This window comes from Sturnira hondurensis, unplaced genomic scaffold (assembly GCF_014824575.4).
Source record: "Sturnira hondurensis isolate 20B ecotype Veracruz unplaced genomic scaffold, ASM1482457v3 Scaffold0013190, whole genome shotgun sequence".
In the NCBI taxonomy this organism is placed as follows: Eukaryota; Metazoa; Chordata; class Mammalia; order Chiroptera; family Phyllostomidae; genus Sturnira; species Sturnira hondurensis.
Genome location: NW_028085821.1, coordinates 1,915,109 through 1,943,050, shown reverse-complemented (window position 1 = coordinate 1,943,050; position 27,942 = coordinate 1,915,109). Strand labels below are relative to the sequence as shown.

The window sequence follows — 27,942 nt, the reverse complement described above, 5'->3', positions numbered from 1 at the left end:
GCCACATCAGCCTCGCAGTTGCCTTCAAAGGACCTAATGTAATTTCAGCTCCTTAACAGTTGAGGGGTAGTTACATTTATACAGTCCTACAATTATTTCGGCCCTTTGAAGGCAACTGCAAGGCTGATGTGGCCCCGGTGAAAACAAGTTGGACACCCCTGCTCTACGTGCGTCTTTCATACAATCATAAACTTGACTATGGTGTGCACGTTCCTGGTTTCTCTGGAGTATGTATCTAGAAGTGGAACTCCTGGGTTGTACACTGTTATATTTAACCCTACTCGACAGAGCTAAACTTACCTCTGCTTTTAACTCTTGTTGAATATTTTTAAGTTGAAAATACTTGATAACATACATAATGTTGCAGTCGACACCTTTCTTGCATGTAATATTTCTTTTGTGTTACTCTTGCATATAAACATTTCATTGAAGCTAAATTGCTTTTAAAACAGTACTGATCTGCTGTACTACCATTGTTTCTAAGTTGTGATGGGGGTAGAGTGTTGTGGTAAATAAAAGTAATTAACCTTGAAAGTGGAGAGTAAACAGAATATTTTGAATTATTTTATTGTCCTTAATGGGGATAGCAGCCATCAGATCAGTTAAATAAACCATCATTAGAATGGTAAGAAGAGTACAATCTACTAATAAATTGCTTAAGTAATGAATACTGTTTAACAAAATCACTTAGTCTTCGAACTAAATCTTTAGTTTGAATTTTTTATTGGTGTGATAAAAATTAGATGTGTTTTGAAGTATATATGTGTATATATATATATATATATATATATATATATATATATATATATATGTATATATACTTTGACAAATAGAATCAGATTTTAGATTCACTAGTGTTTTTTTCCATGGCTATTAGTTATTAATCTCTTCTCAGTTTCCTCAAACCTGTCCTGTTTTTGTTTGTTTGTTTGTTTGCTTTTTATCCTCACCCGAGGACACGCTCATTGATTTTAGAGAGAGGGGAAGGGAGGGGGCGAAAGAGGGAGAGAAAGGGAGAGTAACATCAGCCAGCTGCCTCCCATATGTGCCCTAACCTGGGACTGTACCCACAGCCCAGGTATGTGCCCTGACTGGAAATCAGACCTGTGACCTCTTGGTTTGTGGTACAATGTTCCAACCAACTGAGCCACACTAGACAGGACCCAAACCCCTCCTGCTTTTAAAGAGAAGGCGTGCAGTTTACTTTGGAATTCAGGATTAGGAAGTAAATGTCTATATTCATAGTCTACTAATTGTCCAGGCCCTGTGCTAATATTCTTTCATTTAAATCACTGTCAGTGTTTATTTGATATTCAAGGCAAGGATTCTGAATGCTAATTTGTTTCTAAGTACCTCAAGGGATAGCCTGAAATTAAAATAATTTTTAAAAATTGATCTGTAATTTAAATTTTTACTAATGTTCATTTCTAGTAAGAAGGTAGAAAATGAAGTGAAATTCCTTTTAAGAGTTTATTTATTTATTTTTAGAAGGGAAGGGGAAGAGAGAGAGGGAGAGAAACATCAGTGTGTGGTTGCCTCTTATGTACCTCCCACAGGGGACCTGGCCTGCAACCCAGTCATGTGCCCTGACCAGGAATCAAACCGGCAGCCCTTTGGTTCACAGGCCGGCGTTCAATCCACTGAGCCACACCAGGGAGGGCCAAAGTGAGATTTATAGTGGTGGGATATATACATCATAAGAAAACTACAAAATGTAGGCAGGATCATCTTTCTAGTCTTATGTGTCTTTCAGAAATTCAGCTGTTCTGTCTGAAAACTTGTACTTAAGGGTCATTGAAATATGATTCAGAGTAGTTATCAAGAATCAGAAAGGACTCATGTATCTTCCCTTTAACATGTTAGGCATGAAGAAATTCTGCTTTGTAAGCAACAAATAAAGTTAAGGTATAGAAAAATCTAGTGTATTTGTTTTGGACACATTCCTGGAAGTCTTTGTGTTTTTGAAGTTTCTATATCCAAAATTAATTTCTGTCTTTTCATGCTCTAAAATTTTGGTTTGTGCTTATTTAAAACAAAAGCCAGGTAAGGACTTGAAAGTGATTAAATAACTGAACTTAGTCTAGGTATTTCATAGAATCCACTTTAGAGCAAGAAGATTGAGGATAATGGAACCTGTGGTGGCCTAAATGTCCTATGGCCTAATTGCCTGCCTTTAAGGACACTAGAGCAAATTCAGGTTAAGCATGCCCACTGGAACTATGTTTAATTTCAAGGAACTTATAATAAGCCTTTTGGTTTATGAAATTGTAGAAATAGAATATTGAACTAAACAAAGACACAGTAGTGAACTCCTAAAGAGAGTTGAAACTTTTGTTAAAGGATCAATATTATAGCCGAGAATCTGAAATTAAGCAAAAGAAAGCCTTTAAACTGATTAAATATGTATAGACCCAATATACTAGTTTACCAGCCACTCAAAGTTGTTACCCACGCTGTCAGCAAAAATACAGTCTAAACATATTTAGAGTTTTCAACTTGCACGTAAGTTTGTTTGTCTGAACTTGCACATTTAAAGTACAGTCATGTATTACACGATGTCATTTTGGTCAGCTGCGGACTTCGTTTACTACAGTGGTCCAGAAGACTCTAAGGGAGTGGGGAAATTCTCTCGCTTTGAAGTCATAGCCATCACAGTGTTGTGGAACAACGCATTACTCACATGTTTGTGGTGGTGCTAGTGGAAACAAACCCTCTGCACTGCATTTGTATAAAAGTACAACTTACGGTTATGCACTGTGCATAACACTTGATGACACAACAAGCAACTATGTTACTGGTTTATGATTTACTATACTGTACTTTTTTTTTTTTTTTTTTAAGAAAGAGGGGAAGGGAGGGAGAGAGAAGCATCAACCAGTTGCCTCTTGCACATGCTCCAACTGGGGACTGAACCTACAACCCGGACATGTGTCCTGACCAGCAATCAAACCTGCGGCCTTTCGGTTTATGGGATGACACTCCAGCCAACTGAGCCACATTGGCCAGGGCTGTGCTATACTTTTTATTGTTATTTTAGAATGTACTCTATTAAAAAAAAGTTTGCTATAAAACAGTATGCTGTGTTAAACTGGCAGCAGTCTCATACATTTTGTGAACACATTGTCTTTTAAGTGCATCGGTTTTTCTTGGGCTTAGTTTATTCTCTGTTTTGTACTGTGACGTGCTATGGGCTTATAGCCTAGGAGCGATAGGCTGTACCATAGATTGTAGGTGTGTAGTAGGCTAGACCATCTAGGTTTGTGTAACAGTCACATAATGACGCATTTTTTGGAACTGGTCCCCATTGTTAACATGTGACTGTCAGTAATCAGAAAGGGGAAGGCCAGAGAAGTCTGACACATGGCTGTAGTGGTGACAGTTCATCGTAATGATGAGTCTCCATAGATAAGAAAATACCCTGTTAACGCACACAGGCTGGTTAAGAAGATAAAATTTATGACTTGGCAGGTTGGCAAGAAGCGGTTAAACTTCCGGCCCTTAAACAGTTAATGTTTGAGAACTTGGAAGAGGTTCATACTTGTTCAAGAGTTTTTACTTTATTTAAAGGGACATGCGATAATATGTGTGATTTTGAGGTTCTTGAGTTCTTTTATCTTTTAAATAATACAAAACATTTTTCTTATCCTGAAGTAATTTTTTAAATGTCATTACCTTTCTTACTATAAATAAATTATCCTTTCTCAATTTATTTACCTCAGTATTCTATTTCATATTGAATTCTGACAGCTTCAGTTTGAGAAAGTGAGGTTAATGAAATCAAAATTGGACAGTTGGCAAAGGTATGTTTTCTCTCATGAGACTAGAAATGAAGAGAGTCTTACTATGGTGATGTACAGTTCTTGAAGAAGTCAAACAACAGTGTTCAATGCAGACAGGTGAGGAGTACATTTTTTAATTAGTAATGCATCAAAAATCAATATATGATTGACATATCTTAACTACTAATGTATTTTACATACAGATATTCCTTTATACTGTGAATATAAATCTACACATCATCCTGGCCATTATTTAATTCTTCAATTATATAATTCAAAATTTTATTGTTTGAATTTTTTTCAATCAGTTTTTCCTGTGGTTTTAATTTTTCTTTATTCCTGAACTAAACCAAGCCTCTCTGTTATGTAGTTCTCTGTGAATAATAATAATTTAAACATACCTGTGGAATGTTACTATAAGTACTTACCTTCATAAAGCATCGTCAAATATATTATTTCATTTAACTATTACAACCTGTGCAATGGGTGATTCAGGGTTGTCTCTCTTTATCCTTAAAGTGGATTAAAGAGGTTGCTAGTTCTGATTTCTCCAGAAATTAAATTCATGACTTAATTTTTTTAAATCCCCCATTGTTTTCACCTTGTAGATTAATCCTCTGGTAAAACCCTTAATAGAACAAAGAAAATTTTTACATTGTGAACACTCGTTACCTACAGCATACATGTAATAGACTTTCATTTCATAGTCGGTCTTTACCAGTTGGATAAATTAATGTGTATTTCTGTGTAGCCTCATTTTAAGTATCAGATTTTATAAAATGATTTATACAGGTATTTTATAGAATTTTGTGTTTTTATATTAGAAAAAGAAAGTCTTAACTATTAAATATCAAAAGAAATTAAAATTAAAAGCAATTCTACCCAACTGTTGTATATTTGAGAACCTGAAACATTTCCTTTAAGTAATTAGAGAAAATGCCTTTTTGGTGTTAATTTTGTCACTGACACCCATTTGACTGTTAAGTATACATTCCTGAAATCTGTTATAAAGAATCACAGTTCCACTAAAATTGACAAGGACTGTCTTAAAAGAACTGGTTAAGTGTGGTAGGGAACATGTAGGCTGACTACAGGTTGAGCACTTTCTTTGGGGGTCCAGGCTAGATATCTTGGAACCATCAACTTAAAAAGGATGTCCTGGTAAATAAATAGCTTTAAAATAAGCACCGACCTCGAATAGTGTGCATTTCCAAATCATATTTATTTGATTTTGAACCGCAGTTTTATATAATGTGCTGTGTTAGTAGCGGAGATAGATGTTGTAGAGATTCCCGTGAACATACAAACCTTGCTGTAAGCATAGGTACTGAGATTTAGTCTGTAAGCACCTATCTTTAACCCTTGCTTCTCTCTCTCTAGGAGGGGCTATCTGTAGGCAGCCTTTGTGCTTGAGGATAGAGCAGCAGCAGGAAGCAAGAAATATTAGAAATCAAGAATCCTGAATTTCCAAATAAGGAAGGTTTCCTCTTCTTACATTTAAATATGGGTTTGTCTGAGCTGGGAATTTACAACGCTTCAGAATACTAGGGTATGTTTTCATTGAAATCATTAGGAAGATTTTTGTTCTATCAAAATTGCCTCCTTAGCTGATATAATCTTAGTACAGAGCATTCATAGTAAAATGTAAGCTCTGTTTTAAAATACACATTACATTGTAAACCAGTGATCAAATTCTATTATATTTTGTAGCTGTATCACAAAGTTGGATGGTGATATTGGACTACGTTCATTATGACACTAAGTAAATTAGATAATTTAAAAATTACTGAAATGAAAGCCATGTTGATTTAAATAGGTGAATAATTAAGGATGTTTTTGTTGTATATAAGGAATCAAATGGTAAATGATCAAGGGGTATTTGTTTTGTTGGATATAAGTAAAACAGAAAATTTGGGATAATTTTCTCCAAAACTAAAATTATGTTTAGTAGAATAGGTATGTATATTAGTTAAAAAATTTCAACATTAGTTTTAAGTGTGAATTTTTAAAACCACACAACTCAAAAACAAAATTAGTTTAGTAGCAAAAACTCTGAAAAGTAAGATTAAAATGTCTGGATTTTTCAAATGGGTATCTCCTGGATCTAAGGGTGTAGTACCTTTGGAAATGCCTTAGAATTAGGGCAATATGAACAATTTTTAAGAGATCTATTTGTAAAACTTTTTCATCTCATTTTGTATAATTTTATGCCTTTGTATCTATTGATGGTGTCTTTGAACTTGTATTGAAGTAGTTCTATACTTTCCTTACAGTAGACATTTAACAAAGAAAATTAAAAATCTACTTAATTATTAAAAATATGTTTTTAATTTATTGAAGTATGCTATGAAGACTTAATTTAGAATAACTGAATTTCTTTTCTGTTTCATCTTTGAAATACTTTGCTAAATAAACTGTTCTGTGATGAGAAGTGGATATCATCATTTCTCAGTAGCCAGTAGCAAAGGAATTTTGTTTATGTGAGGTAGCTTGTTTTCCAACCTATGCTTTTTGGTAACTTGGAGGGGATAACTTGGTTTTAAGAAATTTTTCTCATAGCTGAGACTGAGTCAAAGAAAATCTATTAACTTATTTTCTAGTGTTAACTAGATTATTTTTAGGAAATATAAGTATATGCATGCAGATTGTGATAATAGATAGCAGTGATTTTCCAACTACTGTTTTTTTTTCTTTTTGTTTTTATAATAACAGTGGAAACCTTCAGATGAAGCCTTAGACAAATCCATGGTAATTATGCTTAAGTAAAAAAGAATAAAAACAAAATCTTACTCAAAACCCCATTATTTAAAACAGGTAGAATGGAATAGCTCAGGTTAAAGCTGTCAGTTTGAACATTGTAAAGAAAAAAGTGTCATTTAGCTGATGTCAACAGAGGAAATTTAATAAAGAAAAAAGTGGGATTGTGTAATTTTAGAGTTTTTGAAAGATTCAATGCATCTGATAAAGAAGAAATTTTTTGAACACAGAGTGGCTATCTTGGTATCTTAGTATTACATATTGGAATAGATATAATAAAATGACAGACTTTACTTTTTACGTGTCATGAACGTTTGACATGCAAGTCCAACTTTGTCATGCAAGTCCAACAAAAAGTCTTGAAGAACTCATGTCTCTCACATGTGAAGGTAACTCGTACATCACAGTGAGGGCCATCTTTCTGTTCATGGACCAGGCTTTTTTACTGTTAGTCCAGTAAACCTAGTTGGTGGAGTTTATACAATACTTAGTGTATATCACACACTCTTCTAAGAATTTCAATTCCTTTTTTCTCGTAAATGCTTTAGAAATAAGTTGTTATTAACCCCATTTTCACTAGTAAGGTAACTGAGACACGGGGGGTATGTGACTTGCACAGGGTTACACCCAAGGACAAGATATGAAAGTACAATGTAAATCCAGAGCCTCTGTACATTATATTAATAGCTTTTAGAAAAGCACTGAAGGAAACACATTTTCATTTATTATTTTATCTTTTTAGGAATGTATATAAAATTTACCTTTAATAGAAATTAAAATATATTTTGAAACTTCATAAAAATGAGTACTTGAAAGTTTGTACTTATTCTTTTGAATTATAAATGTGTTAACATAACCTCTAGACTAAGAATTACATACAGTAAATGCTGATATAAACACAACCACATAATCGTGATGTTGAGTTCTTTGAACTAGAATTGCTCTTGGCAATGCATTATTAAAAAGATGTGGATGCCTTTGTCACTATTTGTAGTAAAGCTTAAAGTCAAGTTTTCTGTGGGGAAAGTAGCATCGCCTTAAATACATAATACTTAAAAGTAAGCTGAGCTGGATTCTGTCATCTGAACGAATTTAATATGTAGTAAGGTCATATTTCCTAATTCAGATGTGATAAATCATTTTATCAAGGCTTACTTACTTTAACAGAGTAATAAAAAGAACTCAGTTTATATTTTGGCTGCTCCAAAGTGAGTTGCAAGCTTTGTGAAAATACATAACCACTGGCCTCACATAGTCTGACCTACCTGCACTTGTACAAGCATATGTCGATATGAACCAAAGTCCAGAATGGTAAAAATCACAATAGTTTTTCACTAGGGAGTATAAGGTTTTATCAAAATTCCATCACTCTCTGTGGTCTTTCAGACTATTACACTATTAAGTTGTAACAATCCTGTTTGACTTTTGAGTTATTATATTGAACCATAGATATTAATAATACCACCTTTTAGTATTCTCATCATAGGCTGTAGGATCTATTCTTCTATTCTGGTAGACAGCTCCGTCTTAAATTGTTCAGATAATACAAACCCATTCTTGTGCAAATGTTTAATAGTATTATCAGAGAAATTCTTTTAAAAAATGATTTTAGAGAGAGAAACAGAAACATTAATCAAGTTGTTGTTCCCCTTATTTATGGATTCATGGGTTGAGTTTTGTGTGTGCCCCGATGGAGGATCAAACCCACAATCTTGGTGTATCAGGATAATGCTCTACCCAACTGAACTACCTGGGCGGAACTCAGAGAAACTGTTCAATTATAGTTGATTCACATCACTTTTTAAGGTATAGGAAATATGTTTAGATGAAAATAAAGTTGGGTTAGATCCACAGAATGATTAAGGGACAATTTTTCTTAGTCTGTGAAGAATGCTTGCAAATTCCATTTGAAAAGGACCAGCAACCTAATAAAAAAAAAACTAGGCAAAGGGCATGAATAGACAGTTTTTTTAAAGCAATTTGAAAGCTTATAAAACATATGAAAATATGTTCAACCTAACTCAAGGAAGGAAATGTAAAATTAAAACTAATATGGCATACTACAGTATTAGGAATGAGGCAGCTCTCAGTGCTGGTATAAACTAAGATACATAGCTAAGAGACAAAATTCAGTTCAGCATAGGAATTGATAATTATTTTATATTAAAAATGCATACACATATATACTCACTGGTTATCTCTGAAAGGATATATAAGGAACTACCATATTTTCCCATGTATAGTGAGATCTCATGTATAATGCACACCCACATTTTTGGCCTAAAGTTTCAGGGGGAAAAACATTGCATTTTAATTAATTAATTAATATTAAAAACCAAAATTGATTGTCATATTCTAGGGTATTATTTTGCATTCAGATATCATTATTGCTTTCTAGGGCTATACTTTTAATGCATAAGCATAAATAAAAAATTAAAAACATATAGATAGGGAACTAGTACTACCCATGTGTAGTGTGCATCCTTATTTTTCTCTCAAAATGTGGGCAAAAAGTGTGCATTATACACAGAATATGGTGCTTCTGGAGAGGGCATCTAGGAGGCTGGGGGAGGGAGGGGGGAATTCTTCATTTTCTTCATATCTTTAAAAAATTTTTATTGCTGGTTTAACCGCCTATTTAAAATAATTAATTTTGGGAGACATTATTGTCATAGAATATTAAAATCGGTAAGGGGCCTGTACAAGCCATTTTACAGCTGATAGCAAGTTGCCCAAAAGCTTTAGGTCACACACTTACTGATTGCAGCCCGGCTCTCTTTTCATGATCCCGGTAGTTCTCAACTGGACGGGCAGGTCTCAGTAGGTATTATTTTGGTAACAGAGATCTTGTCTCTCTTCGTCATTGTATTCCACTTGCCTAGAATGCAGTAGATGCTCAGTAAATATTTGAATGAATTAAATTTGAGATATTTATTACTCTGTGGCAGGATACAGGTGGATAGATTTTCCATTTTTACCCCTTAAAAGAAGAAAAAAATATTTTTCTGTTTCCTGTCCCAGTGGAAAGCTTATCATAAATAATGTTTGTTATAGAGTAATTTTCACTTATTCCAAGGAAACGGTTCTCAAGTTTTATTTTGTTAATCAATTTTCAGACACTGGCTTCATGCCCTATTGACCGAAAACCTTTCCAGGCAGTGTTTAAAGTCAGCGCGTTGGGAGGCTGTGTTAAGGTAAGGCTCATATTTTATTTTGCAACATGAACAGTGTAAACTTAATTCAGTTTGTTTTAAAAGATTTCCAGTTTGAGTAAATTCGTGACTTGTTCAACTTTAGGTTCAATATGTGATTATCATTCTTCTGCAGCATGAAAAACTCAGACTTTTCTACAAGGATTCAGAAATTCCAACTCTTTTTTTACTTTGCCCTCTAAAGAGGACATATTCATTGTAGTCATACTGTGTTTTTTACAAAATGTATCAAATCCCTAAAAGCAGTTTTACAATAAGTCTTAGTTATAGAATATTTCAATTTTTAGAATATTTTTAGTGTGAGGATGTCTATATCTTTTGATTATTGGGTAGTGCCTGGAATACATTTTTTAATTAAAAAAATTCAAGATGGACTATTACATTCAAAGGCCAACTCCATAAAAAAATTTAAATCCAAGATATCTGAAAGGTATGTTTTCAGATAAAAGAAAACATAATGTTGAGGAGATGGAGCTGGTAAAATTAAATGTAAAATGGTGTCTTTATTCTTAAATTCTGGTGCTTCCTTGAAGGAAAAGGAGTTTAATTAGAGGAAGGTAAGGAGATCTGTGGAAATCTTGAGAGGGACTTCTCAGAGTTTCAAGGTTGGCATAGGCAGATGACTTCATTCTTTTATTAAGTGTAATTTTATTGTAATGCTTAATGCTAATCACATCTGTGAGATGCATGCACTCTACGCACCTCATTGGTGTTAATTATTAGGAACCATGATTATGATTTGTATGTGATTTATCAATTGCACATTTTTGGCTTACAAATAAAAGAAAAAAGAAATTGAAACATATTCTTGGGTTAATGAGTAAAAGGTTAAAAGAGAAGAGGACAATAATGGTTAAGTAAGCTGTCTAAAAAAGAGATTTTTAAAAATAATTTGTAGAGTTTTTAACCAGATGCTGTTATTTGTTCCAACAATGTCCCTTATAACAAAAGAAAGTCTTTGCTCCTGTATTGCAGTCATTTGTCATTTCTTTCAGTCTGGAACATTTTCTCAGGCTTTTTTCCCCCCCTGTGACCTTAATAGTTTTTAAGAGTAAGTTAATTAATTAGTTAATAATTAAAATTTTATTGGGGTGATGGTTAATAAAATTATATAGGTTTCAAGTGCACAGTTCTATAATACATTACCTGTTTGTTGCATTGTGTTGACCACCCAAAGCCAAGTCTCTGTTTATCACCATTTATCCCCCTGTACCTTCTTCTTACCTGCCCCGCCTCCATTTTTCTCTTGTAATCACCGTACTGTCCTCTGTGTGGGACGATTTTTTTCTTAATTCCTTCACCTATTTCACTCAGCCCCCCAGCCTCCCTCCTTTCAGACAGCTGTCAGTCTGTTCTCTGGGAGTCTGTTTCTATTTTATTTTATTCATTAGATTCCACATATAAGTGAAATCATACGGTATTTGTCTTTAAGAAAGAGATTTCTTACAGTATCTCTAATAAGTCACAAATGATATAGAGCTAAAAAATGAGAATACTCAAAAAATATATATCTAAATGATGCCATTGATGGGGAAAACAAACTGTTCCCAAGTAATACTGCAAGTCGACTGTAAACTTGTTTGCTGTCTGTGTGAGTAGGAAGGGATGTGGAATAAAACTCTTTAAGAATTAGATGGTCTCGGACTTCCGCCAAGATGGAGGCATAGGTGGAAACACTGTGCCTTCTCCCACAACCAAGTTTAGATACAACAAAAGTTTTGGAGAGCTAACACACACCCAGAGGCCAGAAAACCGAATTATACGGAAGTCCGACAGCTACGAACCGTTCAACGTGGACGGTAAGAGGTGGAGCCAGCAGCAGAGCTGGGTCAGGCACGACAGACCTAGGAGCGCAGGCAGCCCAGAACTAGTCGGGTGCAGAACAGACTGACCAAGGTCGCACATTCGCGCACAGTGAGACGGACCACACAGGCTCCAGGGGGCAAACCCAGTGGTGGAGGGCTGACGGCGGTGGCACACCCGCGTGCCGAGGAGCGGGGCGCGTGGCCCTGGTGAAGGTGGTGGCTGCGGTGCTGGTGGGGGTCGCGCCAGCAGCAGGCGCCAGAGGGAAGCCATTGTCCCTCTTTGACCCCGCCCCCACATACAACGTCACAACCCAGTGACTCAGTTGCCCCCCCCTGGTGAAAACCTAGGGCTCCGTTCCTGCTACTTAACAGGCACGAACAGCCCAAAGGATGGCTCAAGAAGAACTCAAAGTCCCAGAGCCAATAACTCTAAGCAACCAACAGATTGCCAGGCTCTCAGAAGCCCAATTTAAAACACTATTTATCAGGATGCTCACAGAATTGGTAGAGTACAGTCACAAATTGGAGGAACATATGAAGGCTAAACTAATTGAAATGAAGGGAGATGTCCAGGAAACCAATAGCGATGGAAAGGAAACTGGGACTCAAATCAATGGAATGGACCAGAAGGAAGAACAAAACATCCCACCAGAAAGGAATGAAGAAATGAGAATTCAAAAAAATGAGGAGAGGCTTAGGAACCTCCAGGACATCTTTAAACGTTCCAACATCCGGATTATAGGGGTACCAGAAGGGGGAAAGAAACAGCCACGAGTGGAAAACTTATTTGAACAAATAATAAAGGAGAACTTCCCCAGTCTGGCAAAGGAAATAGACTTCCAGGAAATCCAGGAAGCTCAGAGAGTCCCAAAGAAGTTGGACCCAAGAAGGAACACACCAAGGCACATCATAATTACATTAGCCAAGACTAAAATGAAGGAGAGAATCCTAGAAGCAGCAAGGGATAAGGGGACAGTCACCTACAAAGGAGTACCCATCAGACTGTCAGCGGATTTCTCAAAAGAGACCTTACAGGCAAGAAGGGGCTGGAAAGAAGTATTCCAAGTCATGAAATCCAAAGACCTACAGCCAAGATTGCTTTATCCAGCAAAACTTTCACTTAGAATGGAAGGACAGATAAAGTGCTTCTCAGATAAGGTCAAGTTCAAGGAGTTCATCATCACCAAGCCCTTATTATATGAAATGCTAAAGGGACTTTTATAGGAAAGAGATGATGAAAAATATGAACAGTGAAAGGACAGCAAACACACAGTTATTAACAACCACACCTAAAACAAAAGCAAACCAAGAGGACAGCTAGATCAGGAGTGGAACCATAGAAATGAAGAACACATGGAGGGTTAGCAACAGGGGAGTGGGAGGAGGAGAAGGGGGGAGAAGGCACAGAAAATAGCATAGATGGTAGGTAGAAAATAGATAGGGGGGAGGGTGAGAATAGTGGGTGAAATATAGAACCTAAAGAACTTGAGACACGTGGTTATAAACTACGGGGGGGAGAAAGGTGGGGGAGGGAGTGTGCGGGTGGAGGAGAATGAAGGGGGGGAATAGAACAATTGTAATGGTATAATCAATAAAGTATATTTAAAAAAAGAATTAGATGGTCTCATTTTAGTTATTTGTACCTGGTTTTGGTATGTTTTTAGGAGATGAGTCTCAATGTACAAATAAGACTGCAACTCGAAAAGACATGAAAAATGACTTTTTTGTTTGTTGTAATTGTGTGTAAGTATGGACATCTATACAAATTAGTGTATATCTTGGAGAAAAGGTATCAGTGTGTTATATTACAATCTAAATTAAAGCATGACTTCTCTGAAAGACATGTTCTTTGTTTTTCTAGACTATATGTTATGTTGCTAAGGATTCATTAACATGAGCTAGTGTCCAAAGATATTTTTCTGTAAGATTTTGTTCTGTTGCTTGGAATAAAAAAATGTTTTATTAATAGTGTCTGTACTTAAAATTTTGATGCACTGTTAATCTAAATTTGTCAAATGTGAAAGGTATTTCTTATATATGACGTTATCAATGTATGTGCTCTCAGTACCTTCCTTTGACCTTTGCTTCTTTTGACTCTTCACTTTACTATCCTTTTCCTTTTACAACTGAACTTGAATGAGGCATCTCCACTTGCTTATTACTTCATTTTCTCAATTCCCAGTTTCATTCAACATTGACCTCTGTCCTACTAAAACTGTCCTCACTCAGGGCCAGAGTAATCTTCTGACTGGCCAATCCCATTGTTTCTGCGTATAATGCTGTTGAGTGCTCTTACTTCCTTTGGCTTCTAGGTTATACTTCTCTTATGGGTATGTATGTAAGTATGTGTTATATATGTGTTTGTTTTACTTATCAGACCTTTACAATCTTCTTTCCCACCTTCCTGCCCTCCTTACCTTTTTTAAATTTTTGATTTGAGAGAGAGAGAAACATCAATTTGTTGTTCCCTTGTTATTTCACTTATTTATGCATTCATTGGTTGCTTCTTGTATGTGTCCTGACTGGAAGTCAAAGTTCCAACATTGGCATTTCGGGAGGACACTCTAACCAGTGAGCAATCTGGTTGGGGCTCCCCTTGCCTCTTCTTAAATCATTGGGATTCCTTGCAGCAGTCCCCAACCTTTTTGGCATCAGGGACCAGTTTCATGCAAGACAATTTTTCCGGGGGTGGGGGTGGGGATGGTATAGGGATGATTCAGATGCGTTACATTCAAGATCGTCTTCTGCTGTGAGGCTGAGTTCCTAACGGCCTGGACCAGTACTGGTCCACGGGCCAGACACGGGGGACCCCTGCCTTTTACGATCTTCTTTCAATTCTCTAGGTATACTTTTTCCCTAAGTCTTCTTTAAAGTTCTGTCATTAGCCTAGATCTTCTTCCTTAGAACTAGACTTGTATTTTCAACCACTTGTTAGATATCTCCATCTATAATACAAAAGGAATGTAAGACTAACAAATCCAGAAATCATCAGGGATTTTCTCATTTTTTTCTCTCTACCCCATCTTTACCCGTTCCTTCTGCTCAGTGTCTCAAATCCGTTCCTTTTCCATGCCTCTGCTGCTAACTCTCTGTGGGCTCTCATGCTGCCATCTGGGTCAGTTCTGCCAATAGACACATACAAGCCACTGTGTAATTTAAAACTTTTAATGGCCATGCTGTGACCGGTGTGGCTCAGTTGGTTGGGTGTTGTGCCACAAACTGAAAGGTCGCCAGTTGGATTCCTGGTCAGGTCATGTGCCTGGCTTGCAAGTTCGGTCCCTGGTTAGGGTGCATATGAGAAGCAACCAATTGATGTTTCTCTCTCACATTGAAGTTTCTTACACATTCTTCCTCTCTTCCCCCTCTCTAAAAATAAATAAGTAAAATCTTAAAAAAAAACTTTTAATAGCCACATTAAAAGAGTAAAAAACAAAATTTGTAATATAATTTATTTAATTCAACATACCTACTCTATTATTTTCAACATGTAATATTTTAAAATAATTATTATTGAGAGATTTTTCCATTTTATTGTTCTAAGTCTTTGAAATCCTGTGTATATTTTTCACTTACAGTACATCTCAATTCAGACTAGCCACATTGCAAGTGCTCAGGTTAGTAACTAACCTGTGGCTAGTTACTATTTTCTCAGTGTAAATCTTGACCATGTATTCTAAGAGCTTTCTTTGAGTTTCCTGGCTTTCATAGTCTTTCCTTAACTGCTTCGTTCTTCACATCACTGCCGCAATTAATCCTAAAAAACAAATTTGATCATCTCTCTCACTTGCTTTAAAAGCCTCACTTATTCTAATTCCTGTAGAATTATTTCATTATTCATGTCCCTTTATAATCTGGTCCTAATACTTTACATCAACTTCATAACCTACTTATCTTCCCATCTGCACTGGCTTCTGTGTGTTTTCTTAATTTAGAGTAATTTTTAGACAAATTTTATTCATTCTCTAAGACCAACTCATAAATCATTTACTCATTAAAGTCTTTTCTAGAGTTAATTTTCAGTCAGTGCATGTGCTGATCCGTGCTTATATCTCTGCTATGAGTCCTTAATCTGTTTATGTGCGTATCTCCCACTCTTGATTTCCCAGAGCTCAGTACAAGTATTAAGTTTATGGTTTTAGCATGCTTGAATGAAGAAGCATATGTACTTGGGCTAGAGTTTCATGCAGACAATTTTGTTTCTTTAATTTTTTTATCTTTTAGGGAAAATTGATAGGTCATCATTTGTGGCGCTAATTGATAGATAAATAGGTGATTCTGCTTCTCTCATAGGTTCAAGTACAGAGACAGTCCAGAGAAACAAATGACAAGATAAATGAAAACTCTTTTAAGAAACAGCTCTTCAGTCATGAAAATTCTAAAACCTGTACAAGGTTAGTAATAAACTTAAGAAGTGGAGTCAAGATGTATAGAACCAGAAAAGTAGCTAGTAAAGAAAAAATGAGTACTCAAAAAAACGATGTGTGGTTTAAATGTATTTAATTACTTCTTTTAAAGCATATACTTGATAATTGAAGGAAGGACCAGCTGAAATCTGAGAATATAATTTGAGCTCTATCTTTGATAAATTGGTTTTCTTAGTTTTTATCCTAATGCTTTTAGATTGCTATTTTTATAAAATAAAATGTTATAACAGTATGAACTTTTTGTTAAATTTTATGAATGCTTACTCATTTTTGTATATATCACAACCAACAATGGATAAGCAGTGGTACTCAGACCATATTTTTGGGTAGCACTGCTTTAGTCTTTATGTACAAAAAGTAGCAAGTAACCAATGTTGTAACTCACTATTCACGAGACAGTTATTTAAAGTACTTACTGTCTTTCTCATTTGGCTTCTTTGTAGCAGGCACTTGCTATCTACTGTAACAAATGTTTACATTTTTAAAAGATTTAACATGTTTGGATTTGTTTGTTTAATTCTATTGAAGCATAATTGCCTAGAAATATAGTGCTTAGTACTCGAGTTTAATAGGTATCTATCATATCTTTTACCTAAGTCAAGTTAGTAATGTACTGGAAATTAATTTATTATTAAGACATAAAATAACTTGTGGTACTTACAAAATTTAAGTCCATTTTGATCTGAAATATATTTAGAGCTGTTCAAAAGTTGTATGGTTAAGTCAGTATACTGTCACATTCATAATTAAATCTATAATTCATTAGTTCATTGCATCAGAATACTAATTTCTTAAGAGAATAAATTTATTTAGTTACCAAAATAGTTGACAGTAGTCTCTGAGATTTATTGAATCATGCCACTATTTATAATACTATAGCTTTCTAGATATTAATTTTGGGGAAGTGATGGACTTCTTTAAGAATCTGAAGAAAACTGTAGACACCTTCTTCCAGAAAATCATGTTATAAAACAGTTAGAGACAAAACTTTGTGTATGATTTTAAGGGATTCATGAAAAACCCAGTACAAGAGCCCGCCCACCTATAAACCCATGTTAACTGCATTAGAGCAGATTTTATTTACATTTCCTTTTAACTGTATCTGAGTCAGTTTTGATTCATGCATATGTTTACGTGGCAGGTAGTAGCACATTTTTCCCAGGCATAATTAAGAAATACATCTGCCAACTTCATTCTTAATATAGCTCCTAACGCTGGTTGTGACAGTGTCATGGATATGTATTTTTGTGCTTTCTCAGAATTACCCCAGTTCTCTTGGCTCTTGCTGAGAGTGCAGCACTCATCACTATATGACCTATAATACGGTTTACTTTTGTTTTCTGCCTTTTTATGACCTATAATAGGGTCATACAGTGGGTCCGTGTAACGTGGCTGAGGTGGTCTGCATGCTTAACTGCTGTTCCTCAGGGATTTACGGTAGGGGGTGCTCTGCAGAAATAACATACAAATAGGTAATTCGCTTTGCCCATCAGGTCCCAACCCTTAAATGATTTCTCCCAAGGTGGAAAATCGGTTATTGGGTATTTACAGTACATTCTTTTCAGAGTGTTTTGGAAATTTTTTAGCATTCCTCCCATTCAGTCTTACTTTTACTGTCTATGCCTAATCTCTTCAGCACTTCAGCAGTGTCCATTCAGCATTGTTTGTCCCTTCTGAAGCAGTAAAACCCTGACAGACACCCTTTCTTTCTGATAATTTCTGCCAGTTCTAGAGAAAGGGATTGCAATGGTATTTTGTTTCTTGGTAGGAAACCTCCATTGTCAGTCACTGCAATGGGGAATGGCAACTAGCTGTTCTTTCTTTGCTAGAATTTAAAACTCAGGGCTTAATAAATTTCATTTTGGTAGGCAGGGAATTGATAATAAATGAGCAAAATGGCAGTTTCCTCTTAATTATTTCACCTCTTTTTTGATGTTTACAGAAAAAAAATCATAGGAGAAGATCTATTAAGTGCAAAGTTTTATGACTTGAAGATGCACAGTAAGTGGCTTTTTACTTTTGCTTTCTACCTTTTTTTGGTTTCTCACTTTAGTGCTTTTGTAAGAGTTCTTACTAGTAGTAACATTTTGGTTTGGAAAACAGTCATGCACAGAACTCTGTTGAGCTCTGTACATTCTGTTAAATCCTATGCAAACTGCTTTCATGGAATCATGCTTTTCCCTGCCCATTTTGATTTTATGCTAAGCTTGGAGAAAGGGAAGGGGAGAGTGCATGAATGAGAGAAAGAAAGGCAAAGAAAAGGATATTTTTTTAACTACTTGGTGCCTAGCAACCTACATACATTATGGTCTTACTTCACTTATTAGTGCAGAAGAACTTAGGGGAGAGGGGATAAACTAACCTAGTGGACCAGTAACTGCAGTAGCAAGGGAAGTTTGTGACAGTGAGAAGTTAATTCACATTGCCAGAGGAAGTGATGGTTTGGCCTGTAGCCATACTTCTAATTTGAAAGTTTGTTTTGGAATAAAGCACTATTTACATATCTATCTATAAAGCAGCTAAATATTCAGTATACTGACTTTTGTTCTTGTCTAATACATAGTTAGTTCTTCAATACAGGAATCATTTGGGGCAGATCCTGAGAAAAATGGCACAATAATATCTTGGGACTCCTCCTTGGAGCTCAGCCTGTTTGTTCTGTTTGAAAGAACAACTTACTATGAACTGTTTGTTAGCAAGGAGGTGAGCATTTAATATACAGGTTAGGTTACAATGAATTTATTTATAGATATAAAGAATTAATGAATTCATTGTTTTTAAAAGTAGATGATAATCAACTTATTTTTTTACATTATGAACATACCAGGTTTGATGATGTTATTATGATTTCTGAATTTAATTAACATAATCTCAGGGGTTTATAGATTCCAGGTTTACACATTAATAAGTGCCTTTGATAATTTACTGCTAAAGTGAAATTGCATTAAAAGGACTTAATGATTAGATGAGCATTTTTCTTTTGTTAAAAATCTTAGATATCAAATTTCTTTGTTTTTCTTTGGAGTTACTGTAGATTAGAATCCTTTCTTAATGGATAGACTTTGCTTGGTAACTGTAGGATTTGATATAAAATTTACTTGATCTGATATTAAATTTAATCTTTCTCAAGATTAAATGATGTTATACATTTTTTATAGATAATTTGGCCTGCTCTCACTATGTTGATCTTAGTTTTAAGACTAATAAAATTTTCTCTTTATGTATATATCTGTTGCCTGGACTTTTTTTGAGAGAGAGAAACCTAGGCAAATCTTATCTAAAGTGCTTCACTGTAGTAACCACAAGAACCCATGATTCATTTGCATTTGAGATTTTTTTACAATTCAGAATTGAAATACTAAAGTTTTTAGTGGATAGCCTAAGCTAATTTAACATTTAGTGGCTAATTTTATAGTTCTTAAAGAAATTTATTCATGCTGGAAGGTTAACATTGTCCAAGGCCTATAACCTAATGTCATCTCTACTTAAGTGAAGATGTCTGGATATCTGAAGTCATTTGTCAAATACTCATTTTACTTTTATAAGTGGGTGATCAAGGTAATTATGTGGAAATGTCTTAACTGAATGCGTTTAGATTCATTTTGGGGGTGCTAGGTACTTACTAATTGTCTATTTAGTTTTTCTATAATGTTGCTTTTTACTTGGTAAGTTAAATACCTCTAACATGGCCAGTATTTTTTCTTTTCTGTTTTGGAATACATTATATACCTGGTAAAATTGTTAGCTTATATTTAGGTATTATGTTTAATGAAAATACTCAGGCTCAAATAAACATAAAACTAATTGGTCAGCCCTTGCTGAGTGGCTCAGTTGGTAGGAGCTTCGTTCTCTACACCAAAAGGTTGCATGTTCAGGGAAGTGGCAGGGAAGTAATCTGATGTTTTTCTTTCCCTGTCTGTCCCTTCCTCTCTCTTTCTCAAATCAATAAACATATCCTGGGGTGAAGATTAAAAAAAGTTTTTTTTAACTAATTGGTCAATTTTGGAGGATGCTAAAAAGTTAAGTCATTGTGAAAACTGGTCCATGTGTAAAAAGAAAAGATCCAAGCATCTGTCTTGCTTCCCTAAGTAAACTGTGTATCAAGATAATTGAACCAGGTGGCAAAGGAAAGTTAAATATTTTTAGAAGTATTTTGGCAAATAATTTAATTTGCCGAAGATAAAAATATAGAACTTAAGTATTAGCATTTTGGTACACTAATGGAATTAATGGTTCTAGGAAGTGATCAGCAGTGGTTGTTAGCATCACAAAAGGAGAGACAACCATACATTAAATACATTCTAATGGAAGGATATAACAATAAATACACAATAGTGTGACCAAAAAAGCTAAAAACATACCTGCATTTCATTAGGTCTAACTACTAATTATAAGATGTACAGAGGGAGAGACTCATGTTAAGTAACAAGAGGATGCAATAAGCTAAATTTAGACAAATGGCCCGGATTCTTCAGATAATGCCCAGTTGTTTAATAGGGATGGAGGATAACCTGTAGATTAAGAGACAGAGAGTCCTGGCCGTGCGGCTTAGTTGTTTGGGGCATCATCCTGTACACTAGAAGGTCTCGGGTTCAATTCCCAGTCAGGGCACATGCCTAGGTTGTGGGTTGGATCCTGGGTGGAGGCACATGTATGGGAGGCAGCTGAACAATGTTTCTCTCTCATATCGATGTTTGTCTCCCATCCTTTCTTTCTCTTTAAAATCAATATAAAAAATAACATGTCCTTAGATGAGGATTTAAAAAGAGAGACATTCAAACAGTCACAATGTATAGATCTTATTTGGATCCATATTGCAATATGTTTTAAAAAATATAACTTTATGGGACTTCCGCCAAGATGGAGGCAGAGGTGGAAACAGTGTGCCTACTCCCACAACCAAGTTTGAATACAACAAAGGTTTAGTAAATAAAGACACAGCCAAAGAACAGAAAATTGAACTATACGGAAGTCTGACAACAACGAACCCTTTAACCGGAACCGGTAAGAGGGGTGGAGCCAGCAGCAGAGCAGGGTCGGGCAGGAAAGATCCCCCTGACCAGGCATTCAGGCAGCGCAGACCCAGTCAGGGTGCAGGGCAGACTGACCGAGGTCGCACATTCGCGCACAGTGAGATGGACCACACAGGCCCCAGCAGGTGAACCCAGTGGTGGAGGGCTGACCTCGGTGGCACATTCGAGTGCAGTAGGACGAAACACACGGGCCACAGTGGTGGCGGCGGGAGGCGGCAGACGGGACCACCCTGCTCCTCTTTGACCCCGCCCCCACGTACAGCGTCACAACCCAGTGACTCAGTTGCCCCGCCCTGGTGAAAACCTAGGGCTCCGATCCTGCTACGTAACAGGTACAAACAGTCCAAAAGATGGCTCAAGAAGAACTCAAAGCCCCAGAGCCGATAACTCTAAGCAACCAACAGATTGCCAGGCTCTCAGAAGCCCAATTTAAAACACTATTTATCAGGATGCTCACAGAATTGGTAGAGTACAGTCACAAATTGGAGGAACATATGAAGGCTAAACTAATTGAAATGAAGGGAGATGTCCAGGAAACCAATAGCGATGGAAAGGAAACTGGGACTCAAATCAATGGAATGGACCAGAAGGAAGAACAAAACATCCAACCAGAAAAGAATGAAGAAATGAGAATTCAAAAAAATGAGGAGAGGCTTAGGAACCTCCAGGACATCTTTAAACGTTCCAACATCCGGATTATAGGGGTACCAGAAGGGGGAAAGAAACAGCCACGAGTGGAAAACATATTTGAACAAATAATAAAGGAGAACTTCCCCAGTCTGGCAAAGGAAATAGACTTCCAGGAAGTCCAGGAAGCTCAGAGAGTGCCAAAGAAGTTGGACCCAAGAAGGAACACACCAAGGCACATCATAATTACATTAGCCAAGACCAAAATGAAGGAGAGAATCCTAGAAGCAGCAAGGGATAAGGGGACAGTCACCTACAAAGGAGTACCCATCAGACTGTCAGCGGATTTCTCAAAAGAGACCTTACAGGCAAGAAGGGGCTGGAAAGAAGTATTCCAAGTCATGAAATCCAAAGACCTACAGCCAAGATTGCTTTATCCAGCAAAACTTTCATTTAGAATGGAAGGACAGATAAAGTGCTTCTCAGATAAGGTCAAGTTCAAGGAGTTCATCATCACCAAGCCCTTATTATATGAAATGCTAAAGGGACTTATATAAGAAAAAGAAGATGAAAAATATGAACAGTGAAAGGACAGCAAACACACAGTTATTAACAACCACACCTAAAACAAAAGCAAACCAAGAAGACAGCTAGATCAGGAGTGGAACCATAGAAATGAAGAACACATGGAGGGTTAGCAACAGGGGAGTGGGAGGAGGAGAAGGGGGGAGAAGGTACAGAAAATAGCATAGACAGTAGGTAGAAAATAGGGGGGAGGGCAAGAACAGTAGGGGAAATATAGAATCTAAAGCACTTGAGACACGTGGTCATAAACTAAAGGGGGGAATGGTGGGGGAGGGAGTGTGCAGGTGGAGGGGAATGAAGGGGGGAAATAGAACAACTGTAATGGTATAATCAATAAAATATATATATTAAAAAATATAACTTTATGGACAGTTGGGGAGAATCTAACATTAGGTATTTGATATTAAGGAATTATTGGTATTTTTATTTATCTTCACTTGTGGATATATTTATTGATTTTTAGAGAGAGGAAGTGAGAGAGAAAGAGAGACTCTAGAAAGACACATGGATCTGGTGCCCCCTGCACGCTCCACAAGGAGGGGTGAGGCTCCAACCTGCAAACTTCTGATGTGCAGGGATGACACTCCCGTCACCTGAGCCACCCAGTCAGGGCTCGATGGGGTTTTTAAAGTTTTTTTTAAATTGTGATAATGGTGTTATGGATATTTCCCCCCAAAGAGCATTTATCTTTTAGACTTAGTTATATACTGAAATATTTATGCAATGTATAAATACACTTGATACAGTTGTATAAATACAATAATTGTATTTACTGTTGTACAATGTATAAATACAATAATACAATTGATGTCAAAAATTTGCTTCAAAATGATCTTGAGCAGGTAATAGATAAATTAACATTAGACATGAATTAATAATTATGGAGGTTGAAATAAAAAAATAAAAAATCTTTATAGAGGTTGGGATATTGGTTTTAGGTTGTTTTCCTTTTATATTTGAAATTTTCTGTAATTTAAAAAGATGTACTATTAAGAATTTGATTGACCATTTTCCCTTCATAGTAGCACATAACGTAATTCAAGGTTTTAGAGTTAACTTCAGTGACAGTGTGTTGTCTTGTTTTGTGTTTTTTTCTTGGGTTTTAAGTTTCTTGTGGGTAGTAATTGTATTTTCTTTGTAGCATTTACCAGTGATAATGTTATTAAGTGCTTATTTGATTGTTCTTGGCTACAACTCTGATCATGAAAGGTAACTGGTCAATGGGTGTAACAAACAGGTAACTGAAACTTGGAAAGCTTAAGTAATAAAAACCTGTGAGAATGATAATACTCATTTCAGGAAAGGAGCTTCCTCTAGTGAGAGGAGGGAGACAAATAGATCTCTGTAAGTAAAAATGGCTAAATATTAACATTAATTACACCTACTCTGTGGGTGTCATTTTGAGTACTTTATGGAATGTTTAAAATAGTTCATAAGTATAAACTTTAAACAGTTTTAAAAGGCTACATATCTTGGCCAGCATCACACACTGACACATGCAGTGGCTCTTCTCACTGCAGAATAACACTACGGCGTGATGGGTTGCATGTTGCACTCCACCTTCAAACCCCTCACTTTATGGTTGTCTGCAGCCGGTATGGCTCAGATTATTGCCTTATTCTGGTGGCTTTATGTGGGTGCACTTTTGAGATGCAAAAAGTTCATAATATAAAAATCGATTATCATTTTGACAGTATAGTGTCTGCACCCTACTTAATAGACCAGCTAACCTTGATTATGTTGTCTTACCTTTCAGAAATGTGATAGATATCATCAGTCTCTCTTTTTTTAAGGCTGAAATTCATAAAGTTCATAAACCATAGAATCTTTAAGAATTGTAACCTTTAATTTTCTCATTTCTTATGAGATTTCTTAGATATTAACAGCTGGCTCTACTAGAAGACTCAGAACCTGTAAATGTCTAAGAATTCAGGGGCAAGTAACGAAATGGTCATGACTGAGCAGGGCCTCACAGACAAGGTTCAGGTGAAGCTGGAGTTACTGGGACGTGGTGCAGATGGAGCCCATCTCTGTTTACTCGGTTACACGGAACAAGAATCCTGGTGTCCTAAGGATAATTTAAATTTCTTTTTGTGAAAGAACATTTTTTTAAAATTTATTTATCTTTAGAGGGAAAGGAAAGGAGGAAGAGAAACATCAATGTATGGTTGCTTCTTGAAAGAACATCTTGAGAGAATGTCTCTCTTTATTTAGGCTTGCTTGGCTAGATTTTTAGAAGAACTAAGTTTTAACAACTTTAATTTCTTCAAGTGTTTTGAAGTAGGAAGGGGCTGTTCGTTGAACATTTGTGTGTAACTTTCTACCCGAAATTATTTGTTATACACAAACTAATGAATAGAGCATGTGACATTCTGGACTTCTTTTATCTGGATTAGAAATTATTAGTAGAACATTAGTTAATACTTAGGCCTACCAGACAATCTTATTGGAAGTTGGCCCTTTAAGTTTATACTGGTTTTTCCACTAAATCATCTGTGACTCTAAGAAAACTATTTAAACTATTGAACCTAATTTTTTCATTTCATGAAGATAGTGTTGCCTTACTAGTAGTATTGTAAAAGGTTAGCATACCTTTTGGAAAGTTTGTTAAGGAAATATCACTTTCATTCTTCGGTTAAACTAGGTGACTGAGTTATCATGCTGTGTTTTAAAACATTAACCTCCCTTGTGTGCTCTGTGGGCTGAGAGTTTATGATGGTGTTTTACGTGAAAGTGTCTCCTTTTCACGAATTTCTTAACAGAGTGCTTCTTTAAATATATGCCATATCAATTTAACTATAGCCTTATTAATTTTGAAATAAATTGATCAAACTTTAATTGGGTGCCTGCCAGGTACTGGGTTCTAAGCTCAGAGCCTTTACTCTATGGTGTTATGTTATAGAAAAAGGTGTTTTCATGAAACATCTTTTGGGATTAGTGGTTCACAAAACATAATTGAGATACGATGAATTGAAACAATAAGACAGGTTTTAAGTTAGGCATAGCAGATTGAGCACCTGTTTAGTTCTCTGATCTCTCCCAGAACCCCACTAAAATAACAAAGAAATGAAAATAAAAATCTTAAGAGAACTAGAGAGAAGAGACACCGGGTAAGAGAATCCTCAATATAGAAGCTTGCAAGTGACTGTACCAGGTGAACGGTAAACTCTCTTAGAAGAAAGCTGAAACCTAAACCTTTCGTGGGAAGAATGGAATTAAGAATTAAATCATTTCACATACAATAGAACCTCAGACTGTCTTGGGTCTAGAGGCTTCCATTATCTCTGAAGGCAAGGATTTGGGGTGGTGTCAAAAATATAATTTATTTAACTTTTTTTAAAGATTTTATTTATTTATTTTTAGAGAGGAAGGGAAGGAGAGAGGGAGGGAAATCCCCTGCTGGGAACTGGCCTGCAGGGAACCGGCCTGCATCCCAGGCATGTGCCCTGACTGGGAATCGAACCACAATACTCTGGTTCCCAGAAGTATACTGGTGCTCAATCTACTGACCTACACCAGCCAGGGCTATTTCACATTTTTAAAGCAGTTTATTCTGCAGATTCCTGGCCAGACAGAGCAGTGGATGGACACTACCCAGGCAGAGGCTGGAGGTTTACTCTCTAGAGGGAGTGGTTGGATCAGATTAAACTCTGGCACAAATGAGAATAGAGGAAACAACAGAATAAAGAGAGGGAACTTAAATGTTGAAGCCTCTGATTCTCTGCCTTTGGTGATTTTTCAGAGCACTGGCGTCTTGTTTGTTTCTAGTGTGGGAGATAGAGGGCCTCTTCTGGAATATTGGGTTGCTGAAGAGAAAAGACTGGGGGGAAGTGACAGTGCAGAGCCCCTGAATGAAATAGCCAGATCTCTGCTGTGAAACGCATTAGTTGGGACGTTGTGACCACCCATCCATGCTGTTGTCAATGAGTATTGTAGTTTCCTGTAAAGAGTCAAGGATCACCAAATACTTGAGGGAAATCTTTGGTCAGTATAACAGACATCACAAGAGAAACAAAAGGAACCTGATGGAACAACCCAGTGCTGAGAAACAGAAAAGGAGTTAAAGATTAACACCATCCGAAAGAAGAGAAAGAGTATGTCATCAATGAAACAACAAAAGACTAAAAACAACTTTAGGAAATTAAAAATATTGTAGCAGAAATTTTAAAAATTCAGTAGGATGAAAAGTCAAAGAGATGGTAGGGTTTGTTCGTGAAATTCAGTGCTGAATGATACAATCTTAGTAAGGAAAAATAAAAGGCAGAAAGTTATCAAGAAAAGTACTACAAAGGAAAATTTCTCAGAATAGTAGGGTGTGTATATTCAGATAAAGAAATAACCCAACACCTAGTACCTGAGGAAAGAACTACACTAAGTGCTTCTTAAAATTCTAGAACTCTGCAGATCATAGTAATATCCTAAGGACTTCCAGAGAGAGAAAACAGACCACATGTAAGAGAATGTTATCAACAACAGATGAAGCAGTGGAGTAATGCCTTGAAAATTCTGGGGAAAATAGTTACTAAACTAGATAATTCTATACCCTGCCAAACTATCAATCAAGTGTTAGGGCAGACTAAAGACATTCCCAAACACCTGAATGTGAAGATTCACTCCCACAACACTTTTCTCAGAGTTGTACCAAAAGTTGTGTATGCTTCACTAAGTGAGAAAGTAATGAAGGAACAGTGTGAGATTTGGGAAATGAGTTCCTACCCAGGAAGAAGATAATGGGGATTATCAAGATAGTGACAGGAGTCCCAGAATGACAATTGAACAGCAGCTTTTAGAGAGTTACCAGTTCAGATTAGAACAAGAAACTGGGAGAGTATTTCTAAGAGTGAGGAACAAACCTGCTGGGTGGGTTTATGTGTTTGAGTGTAGTTAGTTATAATGTAATATTGTTTATATCAAGTGTTGGTATGTCAGAAAGAACATTAGGAAGGAGGCAGAAAGGGAGATAGGTATAAGAGGAAAGTCTTTATTTTCTACAGCAGTGATTTTCAACCGTTTTGCCGCAAGAATTTTTAAGACATGCAATACCTGCCTATTTAGTCAGGGAACTGACCTTTTTCCCTTCGATTGTCAAATAGAAAAAATGACAGTGGTGAGCACAGTAGTCTGGTGAATCAAAATTATACCTACTTTTTGTAAGACTGGCAAAAAATGTATTTTTTGGTGTGCCACAAAATTTTAGTTGTTTATGTGTGCCACGAAATGAAAAGGATTGAAAATCTGTTCTATAGTAAACAAACAAACAAAAAAAACGGAATATATCTGAACTTGAAAAAAAATCACGGTAAAATAGTATAAGCATATTATTTAGAAATAAAGAGCAAATAATAGAAGAAACAGCTAAAGGATGTGATGAGTGCTTCGGGAACAAAATCAAGAGTGGGATTTCTATAGTTTTTCGTTATAAGCTCAGCACTGTTTGACTTCTTAAAGTATGCGCATGCATTATTTAATAAATATTAAATGAAAATATATATCACTGCTGTCCAAAGGCAGATAGATTAGTAGGGTAGATTTGCGAGATGGTCTCCAGGAAACCACAATTCAGACAAATCAACCAGTACTGAACACTTACGAGATTGTTACTGGAGTTGCTCAATTATTACCTCAGAATCACACAGAAACTTGTGAAACAGCTTTTAGACTAGATATTCACTCTTAGTGTTGGTCAGAGAACTGACAGTTCTTCCCATAGAGAGCATTTG

General features: G+C 36.1%; 1 protein-coding gene across 5 annotated transcripts in view; it reads left to right on the top strand.

The window, feature by feature from the left end:
• SCAF11 (SR-related CTD associated factor 11) overlaps nt 1–27,942 on the top strand; it is a 76,443-nt gene that overhangs the window by 35,636 nt on the left and 12,865 nt on the right. For 4 of the 5 annotated variants that reach the window (XM_037061089.1, XM_037061087.1, XM_037061088.1 and 1 more), the window contains exons 5-7: nt 9,653–9,730; nt 15,844–15,944; nt 17,920–17,978. In XM_037061089.1, the coding sequence (XP_036916984.1) occupies nt 9,653–9,730; nt 15,844–15,944; nt 17,920–17,978 (238 nt within the window). Of the gene's footprint in view, nt 1–9,652; nt 9,731–15,843; nt 15,949–17,919; nt 17,979–27,942 lie in introns of those variants that run through there. The other variant, XM_037061090.1, reaches the window with a different exon arrangement.